Source organism: Populus euphratica, unplaced genomic scaffold (genome assembly GCF_000495115.2).
Source record: "Populus euphratica unplaced genomic scaffold, PopEup_1.0 scaffold385.1, whole genome shotgun sequence".
Lineage (NCBI taxonomy): Eukaryota > Viridiplantae > Streptophyta > Magnoliopsida > Malpighiales > Salicaceae > Populus > Populus euphratica.
Window position 1 is genome coordinate 156,648 of NW_011500276.1, and position 18,682 is coordinate 175,329.

Consider the following 18,682-nt stretch of genomic DNA (forward strand, 5'->3'; position numbering starts at 1 on the left):
AAAATCAAAAGAATGAGGATTAAATTTGATAGATAAAAAATTTCAATAAAAAAAATGATAAGGAAAAAATAAATAGCAATTATAAAAATAAGTATCAAAGTTAATATAAAAATTAAATGTTAAGTGATGAAATTGAAAAATAAATATTCAAAATAAAATATATATAGCAATAAAAAATTTGAGGAATAAATTTAATATAATTAGTAAATAATATGATATTTTTAAATTTTTCATAATTTTTAGAAAGTGTTTTTCGATTAGAATAAAATAAAAATACTCCGGAAAAGTGTTTTCCGCCTAAATTTTTTAGAAAAATATTTTTTTGGAAACCAAGCTAAATTTTTTTTTAACTGAAAAGTATTTTTCATTGACCAACTTTTTTAATAGCAAACAAATACATGAAATTTTAAAAAGTAATTTTTTTAAAAATAAATTCTAAATAATAAACATAGTTAAAACATGAACAAGTTTGAAACCCGCTTAACACTGTAGGTATTTTTGTTATTTTTTTTTATCAGCAAATAAATCTATATAATCATGTGATGGTTCATGTTGAAATAAAAAAAACAATATAAATAATTTGTATATTTTATAAATAACAATAGATGAGTCAACGTGTATACAAGTTGATGGCATTCCACACATTAATGATGAGATTAGATTAATGTTTTGCATGTAAAAAAACTCAGCTAACAATGTGCTGCAAAGCAATGCCTCTTCTTTATTCAAGATAATTCGTACACTGAGAATAAACTCTCGAGAGGAAAATTCTATGATGTTATGACTCCATCAATCATGGAGGATCACTATTTACTTGATTTGGTCCGGCCTGTGTAGAGGTTAAAAAAATCGGAAAATTCTCCATAATTAAATTCGATTCTTAATTTCCAATGTGAAATACATGATTACCAGAGATTATACGATATTATAATTATTATGAAAGAAACTAAGTTGTGTGATGTTTTCACTGTAGCTTAAAACACTTTTCACCCTCGTATAGTTTACCAGCAGTGAGGTTTTTTTTTATTTTGATCATCAAACTTTTTTTTTCTTTGATTTGATCCTTACGAGGCAGTATTCGTGCTCAATTATTTATAATTTGTTGTATAAGGCCAGGGTTTAAAGACAGAAAATCATTGTTAAAAATACAGAGAAATTCGGCAGCTCTTTGACAATTATTGCAAGAAGTTTACCTTGGTCCTCTATCTTTACCCTTCATTGCATACATTATCGGTCCTGTAGTTTTTTTTTTAAATAAATAATTTTAAATTATTTTAATATACTAATATTAAAAATCATTTTTAAAAATTTAAAAATATTATTTTAATATATTTTTAAATAAAAAATATTTTTAAAAATAACAATAATAATTTAAAGAGCATTACACCTGTTGAAAAACAAGTGGCGGGAACTAGCATCTGTATTGAAAACTGACAACATCTTTTGGGATTTGTGTTTTATGACGATACATATATGTCTTTTGTTTTTTATCTTAAATTCGAGGAAGTGAAAAAAAATTCAAGGCGAAAAATATTTAATTGAATTCGTATACCAGTGTCTTGAAAAAAAGAAAGAAACTTAGCCCCCCCCACAATGAAGCTATGCATGTGATAAGATTAAGAATAAAATATAGATTTTAATATCTTATCATGCTCAGTATGCTATCAACTAAACATTATAATAAATAATTATTTTATTTTGTATATTACCGGCAGATTTAATTATGTGTATATTTTTTATATTATCTATCTTTTTCTTATTTCAATTATCTATATCTTTTTTATCCTGAAACACTAACTAAATATCATCTAAATATAAGTTATTTTATGTTTTGCATTGAGATCAAAATTTATTTATTATTTTTTAAAGTTTATTTTTAGTATTTTAAACAATTTTAATGTATTAATATTAAAAATTTATTTTTTAAAAATATATTTTTAATATATTTTTAAATAAAAAAATTAAAAAAATCATTATTACTTCAATATCAAATACACTCATGAAAAATTAAATGGAGACATAAACACAACAACAAAACAATTTAGACACTGCGAACAACTCTCAATGCTCTTCCTCCTAAGTTCTAGCATACCTAAATGATGTTTGGCAAGAGCCGTGGGTAGGAACCCCCATAGGCTCATAGATGCACTTATAACCTGATAGTTTAATTACTTTAGTTCCACTTTGTATTCCAATCAAATTCTGTAATCTCCCAGACAATCATCCGATGTTGAATTCCTAAATTAACGTCATGTCCAGAGTGAGAATCCAAGTTTCGCATAAAAAAAATGTAATTTTCCTTTGAATCCAAGTTCGTGATCAGAATTTCGCATAAAAAAAATGTAATTTTCCTTTCTAATCATGCGTTGTTGTTATGATTCTTGCTGATTTTATTACATCAGCGTTTTAATTAGACTCGGAACGTTTATGGAGAAAAACAGGAAAAATCAATTTAATATATTTTAAAAACAAACATCGGCGTTTTTAAACAAACATTGACCTTACGAGACACCGGATAAGAAGAGTAGCGCTCCGAAGTCCAAACCGGCCCGCTGCCCAGATAAGAGGAGGGGCCACAAGGCAAAAACAACCGTTCGAACGGCAACTCTCACCTTCTCTGTATGTTTTAGCAATTTCTGTAATATCTGCCGCCACTAATAGAAAATCATAAATGGACGGTATGGCCTTAAAATTCCCTTCTTTCAAATTCCTAAACCCTAACACCTCCACCATTCGAAGCCCATCTCTTCTCCGCAAATTCTCCTCCTCCTCCTCTTCACTTCCCGTATCAGCATCGGGTACTACTCTCAGAGAAGCAGGCCGGGCTTCCAACTCCGTTTCACTCGGTCAGTTAACCCGACCCGACTTCCCCATCCTCCACCAGGTAACTCATAACAACCCCATGTTATTTTATGGTTCTTGTTTATCAAAAACGATTCGCAATTCTGATTTTATCATTCCGTGTGTGTTTGCAGAAGATAAATAACGGGTCAAATCTTGTTTACTTGGACAACGCAGCTACTTCACAGAAACCAATTTCGGTGTTAAAAGCCCTGCAAGATTATTACGAATCTTACAATTCCAATGTTCATCGAGGAATCCATTACTTAAGGTACCCAAAAAATTTAAATTTTGTCATTTTCTCTCTCTCCAAATTTTGGTGTTTAATGGTGTGATTTTAATTGAAAATGTGTACTTATTAAAAAAAAATTGGGAAATTGTAGTGCAAAGGCAACAGAAAAATATGAACAGTTTTTTTGGGAAATTGCAGTGCAAAGGCAACAGAAAAATATGAACAGGCGAGGGAGAAAATTGCAGCATTTATAAACGCAGAAGAATCTAGGGAGATTGTATTTACCAGAAATGCCACTGAAGCTATTAATTTGGTTGCTTATACTTGGGGGTTTGCAAATTTTAAATCAGGAGATGAGGTGGGCGCTTCTTTCTAGCTGTTTCCTGTTGTTCAATTTTTTGCGTTCAGTTATGCTCTCTTTAATTAGGCACTCACATAGTATTCAGTTATGCTCTCTTTAATTAGGCACTCACATAGTATTCTGTGCGTGTTTAGGTTTTATTGACCATTGCGGAACACCATAGTGCGATTGTTCCATGGCAATTTGTGTCTCAGAAGACCGGAGCTGTTTTGAAGTTTGTTAATTTAAATGAGGATGAAGTTCCGGATGTACTTCAATTGAAAGAAATGATTTCTAGCAAGACAAAACTTGTTGTGGTGCACCATATATCAAATACACTCGGTATGTTTGTCCGCCTCAGTATCTGCATTCTCATTGACCGTGTTTGAAATTGTGAGTGATTTTGCTCATGAACAAATAGGAATTGGTTTTTCTAAATTTTAGTGCATGATATGAAATTCTCTTTTGCCTATTCAGTCGTCCAATTTGACCAAGATGTAATATCCATATGGACCATCATGAACAAGAGGAATGGTTACTTCTAGTGAAATCTTTGAAGGATATTGGTGAAGTTTTGCTTAACACAGTAGTCTTTTAGCTATATACCGAACTGAGCTTATGCCACAGCGTGATTTTGATTAGCTGCTGATGTGGTTTCAAATACTTGTTTAAAATGCCATGAAATATATAAAGGGATTGCTTCTGTTTTTACACAGTTTGACAACCAGCTAGTGTGTATTTCATATGCAATATTGGGCTCGAATGCATAGACCCTCCTTAAACTTTCACCTATTTTGATTGACCCCCACCCACCCCACACACACACATGTATATTTGTTTTGACTTTAATACATGAATTATGGGGTGTTTGGATTGGGACACCCTCTGTTAGGCTTTGGCCAAAACTTGCAGTGATACTACCATTGAATGAAATGTCTCATCGACGCAAGTCATCCATACTAATCTTGGACCCTGTTACCACCAGATTTGGGTGTTTTAAGGTTTGAAATTTGGATCTAAAAATTTAAACTTAAATTCTTGTGTCTGATTTGAGCTTGAAAATGGTTTTTGATATTGGAATGTTATTTATGAGGTTGAAAGGAATTTTTGGTGGTCTTTTGGGGTGATTTGGTGGCTAGAATAGTGAAGTTCCCGGTCTGAACATGGATTGAGGTGTTCCAATCCAAACGTGCTATAGTTCATGTTTTAAAATCTAAACAAAGAAAAGGGTTTCAAACGTTCAGGGGGCTTTAAGTTTTATAAGCTCACCCCTCCCCTCCCTCCCTCCTCATCTCCAGCGTTCCAGCAGGCATCTTCCTTCTTTGCTTCCCTTCTCTTTCTCCTCACTTTCTAGTAGTTTCGTAGTATATGTTTACATTCTTGCAGAATGTGCAAGTGAGAAGAGTATCATTATCCTTTATTGTATAAAATTTGACAACATTTTTCATAATGAATGGTCGTAGATCTTGGCCGCCTTGTTGGTATAAACTTTATTATCCTTGATTAACTTGTATACTTAGCTTGGAAAACCTCACACACTGTCATTATACTTGTTGATTTATCATATTGATGTTTGCTTTTATGCACTAATGACACATTATTGCTGTAATAAGGATTTTACATGTCAACTTAATTCAAGTAAGAAAATATACTTGTCTGATGTTAATTGCTTTTTCTGTTAGCTGTTTGCAACACATTGTGTTTTCCATATCACTATTGTCCATGCCTTTGCAGGTCTTTTAAAGACTTGAACAAGCCACAATATTATGTTCACCTTATGAATCACTCTCCGAGAATCATTACGAAGAAGAAATAGCTAATAACATGGTCCATATAATTTTTTTCTGTAGCTTCTTCTCTTCCTATCGAAGACATCGTCCGTTGGGCACATGCTGTTGGGGCAAAAGTTCTTGTAGATGCTTGTCAAAGTGTTCCGCACATGCCGGTCAATGTCCGGGACCTTGATGCTGATTTTCTTGTTGCCTCTTCACACAAGGTTAGGTTATTGCCTTGTTCAATGAAATATAAGCTTTAGGCATGTATATAAAGTTAAAGAGATAACCATGCTCCAGATGTGTGGGCCTACAGGCGTTGGATTTTTATATGGTAAAAGTGACATCTTGTCTACCATGCCTCCATTTTTGGGTAAGTTACTTTTAGAACCTAGAGTTGTTTACGTCTGTAGGCCTAGGAAAAAAGTTGTATGAAATGATACTTTCAAGCTTGTCTTAATGTTTTGTTTTGCTTTTCATAGGTGGAGGAGAAATGATCTCTGATGTATTTTTGGATCATTCCACATATGCAGAACCTCCATCAAGGTTGGTTAAGTTGTTTACTTGTTGAACAATTGGATCTCATAAATCATTGCAAGGGGCTAAAGGATGTGGTGCGAATTTGCTCCTTTCTTCCCACTTGCTGTCATTCTTGCCTGAACATCTGATTAAAACAAAATTTTATTAAGGTACTTATTGTTAGATTTTGTTTCATATTAATGATCTAGTTTCGAATTCACTCTTTTTTACGGATTAGATTTGAGGCTGGAACACCAGCAATTGGTGAAGCAATTGGATTAGGAGCAGCAATCGATTATTTGCAAGGAATTGGCATGCAAAAGATTCACGAGTATGAGGTGAGTTATCGAAACCCAACGGTCATCAAAACAAAAATGCTACCAATATAATTAACCATGTTGATTTTACCAGCAGATGCGGATTTGAGTTTAAAATAACAAAGCAACATTAAACAAACAGCATTAAATTCAAGGAAAGTAAAACAAAACAAAACAAAGGCCAGTTTAATTAATCCATTACATTAATACACAAACAATTATAATAATACTATTCAGTCTGAAATGATGGGTGATATCTATTCTTTTATCTTGTCCGTTTACCTCTTCTTCTTGTTTTTTTGAGGCAGATGGAGCTGGCTAATTATCTATATGAAAACCTCTCTACTGTTCCTAACATCCGTATCTATGGCCCAAAACCTTCCAAAGGAGTCGATCGTGCCGCGCTTTGTTCTTTCAATGTGAAGAATATTCACCCCACGGATCTTGCAACTTTTCTTGACCAACAGGTATGAACACAAATGAGGTCTTCATTACTAGTAAACCTGTCAAGTTTGCATTCTTAAAGATGTTACAGATTCTAAAGCCATAAATGCTATATACAATTTGAGAGGTTTTGTGACTGTTCATTGATGAGGAGATTATCTTGATGGAAACTAACACACTTGCCCTCAGCATGGAGTGGCTATCAGATCGGGTCACCACTGTGCTCAACCTCTCCATCGGTATTTAGGAATCAATGCAAGTGCACGTGCCAGCCTCTATTTTTACAACACTAAAGAGGATGTTGATTATTTCATCCAGGCACTCAACGACACTGTTAGCTTCTTTGATTCTTTCAAGTAGAGTGGCCTTGCCTTTTAGCTTGCTGCTTATTTTCAAAGTTGTGTCAAGTCTCCAGAGGATTCCGTACACCATATAATGCAACTTTACAGATACTCTTTGTTTCTTTACTAGAGTTCGAGGTCTCCTCTTTAGTTTTGCTTGCCGCTCTATTTTGAGTCTTTTTTTATTGTTAGAAAAAATAAAAATTCCAGCTACAAAAGAGGCTCTTGTGTGGCTTACATCTTTGGCCATTATTTTGTTATTTTCACCATTAAAAAATGGTTTGTTACATGATAAGGTGTACATGTGATGAATCCTTGAGATAAGCTTCTCGAGTGCCAATGGAAGGTGTGCGCATTATCTAGTTTATAGATCTGTACGATTTTCCTTGCCACTTGTTTAACACGTTGCTGGCCATCTATAATGGCAAAGCTAATGGAGAAACTATTTCATGAGCGTGATTGATCTTGAGTCCACTCGTTTCTCCACAATCATTTTATAGTGGATCGGACATGATTTATGCGGGTCTCGTGCAATAATCTCTCATGACTAGGAGGCAACGGTGCTGCATGGAATGCTGCCGCCGTTCCTTTCCTGGAACCAGCACAGAACTTCTTAGAAGGGAACTAGGGATTACAACCTTCTCATTCCGGCAATACAGTCGTCCACGGTCCTACAATTACTCCACAAATTTATACAAATGTATTGTTACTATCATAAGGGCTGATGGAAACAAATCAAAATTTTAAGTTGAAATTGAGGGACCCCATGGATCTTAGAGTTCTTTTTTTTTTTTTTCAGAAAACAGCACAACTAGCAAAAATAATTAGCTAAAATAACGAGCAAGCTAGTACAACTAGGAAAAAATAAAAAAAATAACATAATTAAGTGGACACACTATTGGGAGTAGCGCAATTTAATTGCTTGCATTACTCCCAGCAGCACAACTTCAAAAAAAAAATTAAAAGAGTTGTGCTACTAGTAATAAATAACTCAAATTTAAAAAATACAAAAACAGATTATAAAAGTTATGCGTTTCTGGGTGTGTAGATCTTCAAGAATAAAATAAAATTTTATTAAGGCTTTATCACTGGGTGCAATGCAACCTTAAAAATACAAAAACAGATTATAAAAGTTACGTGTTTCTGGGTGTGGAGATCTTCAAGGCTTTATCACTGGGTGCAATGCAACCTTCACAATTTTCAAGTTTCTCCTGCTACTCTGAATTGATTCATTATCTAGGTGAAGGGTACAAATTAATATTTTTTTTTTTAATTATTAACGTGGATGTTCAGGCCAGCTTGCGTGCACTATGACTAATTTCACGGGCCCTGAAATTAACGACATTCCCATGATGATGGGGTATATATACCAGTCGTGGCTACTTCTATAACTGGTTTGTTTTTGTATTTTTATTTTTTTTATTTGTTTAATATTTTTAAATATCTTAATGTAAAAAATAAATTTTAAAAAATTAAAAAATATTATTTTAAAAAAAGAGAACAAACCTCTTGATCCCAAGTCCTTAACACTTGGTCACCACCTAGATGATTACAAATTAATATTCATTTCCATGATGACGGGGTATATATATCAGTCGTGGCTACTTCTATAACTAGTTTGTTTTTGTATTTTTATTTTTTTATTTGTTTAATATTTTTAAATATCTTAATGTAAAAAATAAATTTTAAAAAATTAAAAAATATTATTTTAAATAAAAAATAATTAAGCCACAGTCAAAACCTTATCAGAGGAAGCGCCGTAGCCACCCCGGTGGCAGCAACAGTGTCGACACGTCTTGAAGTGACAGCTTACTTGTAAGAAACGGTGACTGGTCACACAAAAGCATTTTCCACACGTGGTGGCATAAAGAACAAGCAAATCTACTCCGGGCGAGAAACTGACGCGTGTTCGTTGCTTTCTTTGATAGCAGAAAGACGAAGGATTTTTTCAAGTCAAACTACCAATATAAAGTATAAACATGATAAGCGTGTTATGTGCTGTACTCCGCATCTGCTAATATTGACCCGTTGCTGCCGTATTTACAAATTCAATATTACGGTGGTTTGTTAGATAGGGAGTGGTTTTTCTAAATTATTTTTAAAATTTCTATGTATTTATTTCCTAATCAATGAAGTAGTAAAAAAAAAATATTTTTATTTAAAAAAAGAATGTTTTTATTTTAAATAAAAATACTTTTTAAAGTTAAAAAAATTTAAAATATTTTATTATTTACTGATTATATCAAATTTAATTATTTATTTATTAATTTTTATATATATTTTTTTAATTTTTTTAATTTCATTTCTCGTTTTCTGTATTGATATTTTTTTTTATTTTTTAAATCTAGTTTTCATTCTTTTGATGCTATTTATTTTGTTTGAAATAATTTATAAAATTTATTTTTTTCTTATTTTTTTAATTTCATTCTTTTTTAATTTTTGTTATATGTCATAGTTGATTTTTATTTTTTTAATTTTTATTTTTTATTTTTATTTAAAATAATTTATGAAAGTGGATTTTCTTCAATTTCATACTTCTTTAAATTTTTTATTTATAAAATTTAAATCTTATTTTTTAATAAATTTTAAAAAATAAAAATTTATTTTTAATGATATAATTAAATATTTTTTAAAAAATTTTAATTTATTTTCAATAACAACAATTAAAAAAAATCAAGTGATGTCAAGCACTGCCATCACCACAGATGATAGTGCATGTAGACGGCAAAGGCGTCAATGAGTCTGAAAGCTTTTTATCTATAGTTTATAGCTCTGTAGACTTTATCTAACTATTTAATACGCTGCTGGCCGTCTATTGTTGCCATGATACCTAGTGGTGCGACGGTGCTTTCTTGGAAGGCGCCCTCCTTGTCAGTAAACTACCTCATGTTCTTGTTCAAATCGACGGCCAGGATTGGCATGATACCGTAAAACTTGTCATGTATAGTTATTTTGATAATTATAAATATTTGAATCAATTTATATACATCTAGTTATTTTTTTAAAATTTTAAAATTAATAATTATATAAACTTTAAAAAACTTTAAGATTTATAACATTTAAATTAATAATTTCTAACAAGTAAATTTAGATCGACTAATTGAGATATATTTTTATAAAGTAAAAAAAAGAAAAGAAAAGGAGGAAGTTATATTTTTAAGAGGAAGTTATATTTTTAAGAAGAAGTTATATTTGCTAGTAAAGGAGATGGTTCTAAATACCGATTGAGAAAATTGATATATTCAAATAACAAAATTAAAAATTATGCATCTGGTTTAGAAACCGAGTGAGATTAGTACATCAATACCATAATTATCTCGTTATTTCTCGAATAGGCTCATGTGTGATTAATTAAATATGTTTAACAATATTAATCTGGTGCTTATGTGATTAAAAGTAATTTATTTAGGGAAATAAATTTAAAATTACCCCTTTAAAAACTACTATTCTATTTAGTTCAGGTAATGATTAGAGAAAAACTTCAACTTTTTTTTATAAAGGATGGTTTAATTTTATATTTTAAAAGTATTTTTTAATAATTTATTTTTATTTTTAATTAATTTTATAATATGCTGAAATTAAAAATATTTTTTTTAAAAATAAAAAATATTAATAAATATTTTTTAAAAAATTACTTTAAAAATAAGCATTACCCCTAAATCTGTAGGGGTTATTTTCAAGCCCAGTAAGGCTTGAAGGATTCTGAACTTACAAATAGATTAGGCTTAACGGACTTGATAATAGTTGTATAGGTTAATACAAAATAAGAAGACGCGTAAAACGAGAGATTTACCAGACACTCCGTCTTTTTTTTTTTTTTTTTTGAGAAAACGATCGAGCAAGGGAGAGAAAAGGGATGAAGTGTTCATAGCATTTCTCGTGTTGTTTATGATGGGTATGAGGATTCAAATGAATGCTTAGTGATTTGACAGTATACGATGGATTTGGAAATTAATTCAAACTTATCTTTATTTTTTTTAATAAGTAAAATAATACCGGGAGATATTCGTGATTTTGTGTCGAAAATCTAAGAAATAAAAATAAATTCGATGATAGATATCCATCCACCTCCACCGTTGTCGACGTCTCTTAACCTTTATACCCTCTAGTCTCCGTTGGAGTATGAGTTCCATCGGGTCGGAGACATCTCTCCGCCTCCTATCCTGAAAAAGTTAGGTATTCTTACATACTTCCACCGCCACCTCTATGAAAGCAAAAGTCCTTCAATACCCTTTTCCATTCTGAAAAAAATAGTTTTTTAACCCGATTTAATTAGAAAAGAAGTCAGTTTCTTCGGTTGGCATGTATGCAAAAACTAATGACATTGAGGTTGCGGCGTTGCTGCCGCCACAAGCCGGGCGGCCACAAGCACTAACATAACAGTGAATCCTCGGTGTTCGTATGTTCCGCACATCCATGGAGTCAAATAACCATACACTGATTTGCATGTGCTATTCTTCGCAGGCAGTACTCACTCAATCCCGAAGAAGATTTTTCAAGTCAAGTCGGAAATAATTAACGACTTGCTTGGGGCCGTGGCGAGTTGCCGTGAAACCAATATTTAATTTCATTATAAAAATTAAATGTATTTAAAAATTTAAATTATTAAATAATATTTTAAAATATAATTTATTTTATTTTTTAATATATTTTTTAAATAAAAATATTTTAAAATTAAAACTTGTATATATCTATACTATTTTATATTTAATTTTTATTAAATAAATAAAAATAATAAGGTTTAAACGATTATTTGACTATTAAAACTATAATATTATATTAAAAAATTAATTTATTATTATTTTAGATTCAAAATATAATTTATTTTATTATATAATAAATATACTTAATTAATTTAAATATAGCTGAAAGGGTGAGAAAGATTATTTTTTAAATTATTTTAAAATAATAATATTTTTTTATTTTATAAAAATTATTTTTAAAATCAATATATTAAAATAATATAAAATTATTAAAAAAATAATTTTAATTTTTTTTTAAAATATTTTTGAAAGAGCTCTGCTTGAAAGAGCCAGATGTCTACTACATTCAGCGTGAATGGATGAGTAGCAAATAATTTCCAAATAACCTAAAATCTAACCAAACTAGCATCCAAATACGACAACATTAGAGCGGAGCTATCAAAAATTGATATCTTCTCCGGCCATCCCATCGTCTCCGGGCATGGATATATATATGTGAACTATCAAAGGCTAACCATTATCTTACCAAAAGAATAGAGTTACTCAGTACATATTTACTATGTACAGACTCTCATTTCCATAAAAGCAGATGACTAAAATAGCCCAATATGCCGATAGCAGCAGCAGCAGCAGCAGCACCACTGTTGCTCACCCGCGGGTGGCTAGCCGGGCAACGTATGCTGATGGTCCTACGATAAAGCAAGATTCTTCTATTATCATGAGAGACACGAAAGATGGCCGTTGACAAAGTTGAACAAACTACAACCATGGATAAGAGGCGGCTGTAATCCAAGGCGTCCATTCCTTTTTCCTCACCACGTCAGTTTTTTCTCTCGCGCGTTTTCCTTTCTCCTTCCTCGCAACTACTCAACAACCGAGACTTTGCGTATCTCCACCACTTGAGCACCTTAAAATAATCACCCAAAGTCAAATTCTTTCTTAGTCTTGATTCTATCTCTCTCTTATATAAATCTCTCTCCTTACTCTCTTTTTCCTCACACCTCAATTATATTCGAGTCTACTCAGACGACAGAGAAGAAACCGAGGACATGGCGACTTATGAAGAGGGAAATGGTGACTTCCCCGCGATTCCGACTCGCGGCGGCCGATTCATTCGATACAATATTTTCGGTAATCTTTTTGAAATCACGTCGAAATATCGACCTCCGATCACTCCGATTGGTCGTGGTGCCTACGGCATCGTCTGGTACGTGCTTTTAATCCACCAGTTAATCAATTAATTTCGGTGTGCTTGGTCTTGGTTTTAATTAGTTTGATTGAAATTAATTAGGATTTTATTTGTTTAATAAAGCTCTGTGTTGAATTCGGAGACGAACGAGATGGTGGCGGTGAAGAAGATAGCCAACGCTTTTGATAATCAAATGGACGCCAAGCGCACCCTTCGTGAGATTAAACTGCTTCGCCATTTGGATCACGAAAACGTGAGTGCCTGGGCTCTTTCCTTTGACTTCTCTGCTTATACTGCTTTCTGTTTGTTTCCTTAATTTAGCACCATAGTAGAGAGGAAATATAAATTTATTATTATTATTATTGCTGCTGCTGCTGCTGATTGTTGTTGTTGTTGTTTTTACATTACTAAGTCGCCAATTAATATGTTAAAACTTGTATAAAATGGCTTTTTGTGTAAATTTAGGAATCATGATGGAATTTCTTCCGCTACTAATTTTAATAAGCTTGATTATATCCTGCAATTTCTACTATAATCTCTCTCCCAGCCAACATTTCATTCATTTTGCTGCTTCTAACTTTTTAAATTTGTCTGTGCAACAATTCAAAAGATCATTTACATTTTGGCAATTTTAAAATAATGGAAAATTTAATTAGTCTCAGCAAAAGAAAATAAATTGCATTATGGATTCTCACTATCCATACCTGTAGCAAAAATTGAAGGTCCAATTTTATTAATAACGTGCTCATCCTTGCCCAGTTGCTGGATTTGGAATGTAAAATGTTATCTTGTACTAGAATCAGTTTTCGTGAGCTCTAACCTTTTGAATGAAAAACAGGTTATTGGTATCAGAGATGTCATTCCTCCACCTCTACGCAGAGAATTTACTGATGTCTACATTGCCACGGAACTCATGGACACTGATCTTCACCAAATTATTCGTTCCAACCAAGGTTTGTCAGAGGAGCATTGTCAGGTAATGCATTTCAGTTTTTAGTTTTCCTTGAACTTTGCAATGTAATTCATTAGTCTAATTGATGACACTCATATCTATTTTGTTTCTTTATTTGTACAGTACTTCTTGTACCAGATTCTTCGAGGACTGAAATATATACACTCTGCTAATATTATCCATAGAGATCTCAAACCCAGCAATTTACTGCTAAATGCAAATTGTGACTTGAAGATATGCGATTTTGGTCTAGCTCGGCCAACTTCGGAGAATGAGTTTATGACAGAGTATGTTGTCACCAGATGGTATCGTGCACCTGAGTTATTGCTCAACTCCTCAGACTATACTGCTGCGATAGATGTGTGGTCTGTAGGTTGCGTCTTTATGGAGCTTATGAATAGAAAACCTCTGTTTCCAGGCAGAGATCATGTGCACCAGATGCGCTTATTGACAGAGGTGCGTAAGATGAAAGAGAAACAAGTATTGTTTGCATGTTTTTTACTAATTTGTATGTGGAATATCTCTTGATAATGTTTAGGATCTATAATTATTTTCTATGGTTGAGAGCTTGGAGTATACATCGTAACTGTTTTTTTCTTCTTTCTGCTCCAATGGGAAAGGAGTTAACTTCAGCTGCAGCCATAGTGTTGGAAATTATTACTGCTGTATATGTACTGATTGACTCTCATTATATATGCTCTTTATTAATATTTTTGGAAAGTGATATATGATCAGGGCTGTTAATCTTGGCTGGCTTTGCATCTATCTTTAACAATTCAGGGTTCTAGTTGATTTTATGTTGTCATATATATGTGTGTGTGTGTGTTTCAACAGAACTCGATAAGCTGTTCTGTAGGGTTTAATTTGTAGTGTCAATTTTTATTCAAGTTAAGTGCACCGTGAAATGATTTTTTATCGTAATTTTATTCTCTACAGCTTCTTGGCAAACCCACTGAATCTGATCTTGGTTTTGTCCGGAATGAGGATGCGAGAAGATACATCCAGCAACTTGACTCGCATCCCCGTCGGTCATTAGCTGAGCTTTTCCCACTTGTTCACCCTCTGGCCATTGACCTTGTGGATAAAATGTTGACATTCGATCCCACCAAAAGAATTACTGGTGAGTTTGGTACCCTCATTTTTATCATCTTCTGAAAACAATTTAAAGAATCTCTCATTGAGATGAATATTCTCCATATATGTTGTTAAAGGTCATGAAAGCTTTTTCTGCGTTGATGTTGTTAATTGGGTACAAGTAAAATCTACCTGCTGTACATGTTAATTTTCCTCATTATTGGGAGTTCACTTGGTGGGCATTTGACCTCATTTTGCATGTGTTTAACTTAACCTGGTCTTCCCTGAGCTTGATGATCACAAATACATTATTGGAGGAATTTATGCTCCACATGTCATTGTCATTAGATAAGACTGCCATCTGTTTATTTCTAAAAGCAAGATTTGTCTGTATCAGTTGAAGAAGCATTGGCTCATCCATACCTTGCAAGATTACATGACATAGCGGATGAACCAGTCTGCTTAGATCCTTTCTCCTTCGAATTTGAGCAACAACCCCTGGCAGAAGAGCAAATGAAGGATATGATCTATGACGAGGCTATAGCACTTAATCCAGAATATGCATGCTAGAGAAGTTATTTGTAATATCCAGTTTTTTATTCATTTATTGATGTTCCATAAGCACTACAGTCCCGATGTCATTTGATGGAGAGCAAGTTTGAACATGACGCCATGGGATCACAGTCACAGTTGATTAAACAAGATATATCTTCCTTCGATGGTCTTCAGCACTCCTCTGTATCTGAAAATTGATCCTTGGCTTACTAATTGTTCACCCCCATCATTTCCACGACCTTTATATTTAATGTTCTCGAGGTCGATCACTTCGCATTTGCAACACTTGTAAACCCTACAAACCTTAATCTGACCCAGTTTTTTCTTTTCTTCCTGTCTTTCTTTTATGTCCTTCCTGGTTTAGATCTTTTTAAAGTTTATCTCTTGTAACATGTCTTTGTCTGTTTTCCAATGCAAATCTATTGTGAATGTGATGCATAATTTTTTACATGTTTGAATGTAATTCGTGCTTGATACGTGGGTTGCCTTTTCTTTTAATGTATAGAAATTTTATAAATTAGAATTAATAGAGTGAGGATATGCATCCAATGTAACTGTTGGAAATTTTATTTTGAAACATGGGTAATAAATATATTTAAGGTGAAACTATTAGTGAGATTTTTTTTTAAATTTTAACAAAAAATATTAATATGATTAAAATAAATTATAAATGAATAAAAAACTAATTTAAAAAAATTTATGATTAATATATTTTTATGAATCCTAAAAACTCAATCTCACATTACAAAAAAAAAAAAACAAGATTTTCTTGCTGTATGACTTAAATAAAATAGGCTTTAAGTTTAAGCTAAACATGCTTGACTTGTGGCGAAGTTTGCATCTAGGTTTGAGTATGTTTTTAAATAATTTTTAAGATTACAAAAAAATTATTTTTATCTAATTTTAGACTTGGATTTATATTTATAATTTTTTAGCCTATAGTTTTTTTTTAACCCATTAGCTTGTCTAACCCATAAATAAAAAACTTCATAATTAGCCTTTTTCTTCGTCAAACAATTTTTCAGCACAAAAATATCAATTTAAAGCTTAGATTGTTATGTTTAATATTTATTTATGATGGGTAATAAAAGCTGATAATAAATGGAATATATTCTGATAATTATTACAATTAATTATATATAAGTTTTGTTTCCAACATACATTGTAAAAAGAGGATGAAGAAAGATTTTTTCAGAAAAACTATTACAGAATTTTTGACACTCTTCTTCTACTCTGTTCTCAGCCTATTTTCTTTTGTTTTTAAGCTTTGATTCCTCTATGTTTTTCCTCGTACTCTAGAGCCGAGGATCTGTTATTGTAGAGAGAGATTTAAATTAATGTTTTTTTTTTTTTTTTTAAGTTCATGAACCAAGAATAATTATTAGTCTAAAAATTAATTCTTTTATAGTCCAAGAAAAGTTGATCTAAATTGCACATAACTTCTAGATGAGAGAGCTTCAAGTAAAATGAACTTTAAACTTGAACTATACCCACTCAACTCATGACTGAGCCTTTTGATCTGAGTTTCAGTTTGTTATTAATTAATTTTTTTTAACACTATATAAGAATTATTCTTTGCTGCCAATCCATAGGCTTAGATTTTGATTTATAATTCTTTCATCCATAAAATTTTTATTTTTTTAAAACTATTAGTTTATCAAGGACATGAACTAAAAGATTGAACAAATTAGTTTTCTTCTCCATCAACTTGAACTGTTTTCCTTCACAAAAAAATTATATTTAAAGCCAAAATTATTAGATTTAATATTGTTTTATGGCAGGTAATTAAGGCTAATAATGGAAGGGTTTATTATGATAATTACCAGAATTTCTTCTATATCAATTTTAATTTCAAAATCATTATAAAAGTGTTCTAAACTTGAATTTTTGATACTCTTATTCTCCTATGTTTTTAAGCTCAGGTTTCTCTGTTTTTCTTCTACTTTAGAGTTAAGGATGAGTATTTGGAGAGATTTATTTGAATCAAATTTCTAAAGTTTCTATCTTATTTAAAAGTAATTCTAAACAAGTATTGTTTGAAACATGAGAAGATGATTATATACATTTTATTTGCCAATGAAAAACAATAAAATCTTAAAGATAAAAAAATTATATTTGAAAACAATAATTTTTAACTTAATCATATTCTAAGTGGTTCAACAAGCAAGTATACTATCAAATACTTTTGCTTAGTATACAAGTTAAAATTGTGTTTTAATTACTTATGCAAGTGTTTATACTTGCCTAATATAGATGCTAGTATTTTTTTTTAATTACAAGTGTATAATTTCAATGAAAAAATAATTGATGAAAACCTTTTAATTTAAAATTTATAAAAAATTAATGATAAAATTGATATAAAATATATTTGATAGAAAATTGAGATAATGGAGGCATTTTTTATGTTTACCCAAGAAAAAAAAAAACCAGAAATCACCCACCAATGATAGCAACTAGTCATCAAATGTAACATGAACTCAGAAAAAAGATCTAAACATTATATAGAAAATAGCCAAGGGTGAAAAGTGACAATTGTTATTAATCTTTTGAGAAACATATAATAGATGGAATTTGTATACCTATAAATAGTAAGGAAAAAAAAAAAGGGAGTATTTTCTGATGTACAAGAATGCCAAACTTTCAGCGATTTGGATGGATGGATAACAATCACTGATTTGTGCTTGAATTTGGCTCTGATATTTTCTCCTTGATTTGCGCTGGAGATTGCAACTTTTGATTCTTGATGAGGACTGATTGTCACTCATAAACACAACCACATCTCATAAAGCAAGGGAAAGAGGACAGATCTCGACGTACTGTGGTCTGTCCTTACTAGCTTGAAAAACCTTGGAAGATGAACACAGAACCACTGACTGGCATAGAGGAGGGTGATTTGTATTGAGAGTGGATACTTGGAACTAGAACTTAAGAAGAACAAGTGTTTAGACTGGGTTTTAAGCAGAAAATAGGTTACGGTGGAGAACAGGAACGGCCATGAATGGTTTAGCCATGGTCTTTACCACGCCTGATTTGGAGTCCATGTTAACCTTCGATCCATCTGGTCCATCTCCACCGAGAACTTTCCAATCAAAACACTGAACCATAGCTGTAACACTGCAATTAATCAAACTTGAGGTCATGTTGGTCCCAGGGCACATTCTCCTTCCTCCACCAAAAGGGAGGTAAACCTGTAAGTTTTGCCCCTTGGCGTTGTCCTGTTCAGTCAAGAACCTCTCTGGTATAAAATCGTTGGGGTTTTCCCATATATTTGGATCCCTCATAATAGAGTATGCGTTCATTATCATTGTGATTCCTTTGGGTATATCATATCCTCCAAGTTTGCAATTTTCACCGCATATTCTATCAAACAAAGGCGCTGGAGGATTTAGCCTCATTGCTTCCT

General features: G+C 32.0%; 3 protein-coding genes across 3 annotated transcripts in view; 2 read left to right on the forward strand and 1 right to left on the reverse strand.

Annotated features, from left to right (window-relative positions):
• The first annotated feature begins 2,504 nt into the window (after positions 1–2,504).
• On the forward strand, positions 2,505–7,171 carry CPNIFS (chloroplastic NIFS-like cysteine desulfurase). The gene is made up of 10 exons (XM_011009061.1): positions 2,505–2,884; positions 2,976–3,112; positions 3,272–3,431; positions 3,569–3,755; positions 5,264–5,409; positions 5,486–5,558; positions 5,668–5,731; positions 5,943–6,042; positions 6,330–6,488; positions 6,655–7,171. Exons 1-10 carry the CDS (start codon positions 2,672–2,674, stop codon positions 6,823–6,825), a joined length of 1,410 nt encoding a protein of 469 aa, XP_011007363.1. The 5' UTR covers positions 2,505–2,671; the 3' UTR covers positions 6,826–7,171.
• Positions 7,172–12,266: 5,095 nt separating this feature from the next.
• On the forward strand, positions 12,267–15,727 carry LOC105113062 (mitogen-activated protein kinase 3-like). Its single transcript, XM_011009063.1, has 6 exons — positions 12,267–12,716; positions 12,822–12,951; positions 13,537–13,674; positions 13,774–14,106; positions 14,587–14,770; positions 15,122–15,727. The coding sequence occupies exons 1-6, from the start codon at positions 12,559–12,561 to the stop codon at positions 15,292–15,294; spliced, it is 1,116 nt and encodes a 371-aa protein (XP_011007365.1). The 5' UTR covers positions 12,267–12,558; the 3' UTR covers positions 15,295–15,727.
• A 2,068-nt stretch (positions 15,728–17,795) lies between these two features.
• Positions 17,796–18,682, reverse strand: part of LOC105113063 (cytochrome P450 705A5-like) — a 1,954-nt gene continuing 1,067 nt past the window's right edge. Inside the window, exon 2 of the mRNA XM_011009064.1 lies at positions 17,796–18,638. Coding sequence (XP_011007366.1) covers positions 18,234–18,638 — 405 coding nt within the window. The 3' untranslated portion in view covers positions 17,796–18,233. The remainder of the gene's footprint in view (positions 18,639–18,682) is intronic.

What these genes read in the sequence shown, in the direction of transcription:
- CPNIFS (XM_011009061.1), top strand. Translation starts at nt 2,672, where the DNA reads ATGGACGGTATGGCCTTAAAATTCCCTTCTTTCAAATTCCTAAACCCT. An exon ending in CGAGGAATCCATTACTTAAG is followed by an intron (nt 3,113 to 3,271) that starts GTACCCAAAAAA and finishes GGGAAATTGCAG; the next exon opens with TGCAAAGGCAACAGAAAAAT. An exon ending in TACCATGCCTCCATTTTTGG is followed by an intron (nt 5,559 to 5,667) that starts GTAAGTTACTTT and finishes TGCTTTTCATAG; the next exon opens with GTGGAGGAGAAATGATCTCT.
- LOC105113062 (XM_011009063.1), top strand. Translation starts at nt 12,559, where the DNA reads ATGGCGACTTATGAAGAGGGAAATGGTGACTTCCCCGCGATTCCGACT. An exon ending in GGTGCCTACGGCATCGTCTG is followed by an intron (nt 12,717 to 12,821) that starts GTACGTGCTTTT and finishes TGTTTAATAAAG; the next exon opens with CTCTGTGTTGAATTCGGAGA. An exon ending in GCCATTTGGATCACGAAAAC is followed by an intron (nt 12,952 to 13,536) that starts GTGAGTGCCTGG and finishes AATGAAAAACAG; the next exon opens with GTTATTGGTATCAGAGATGT.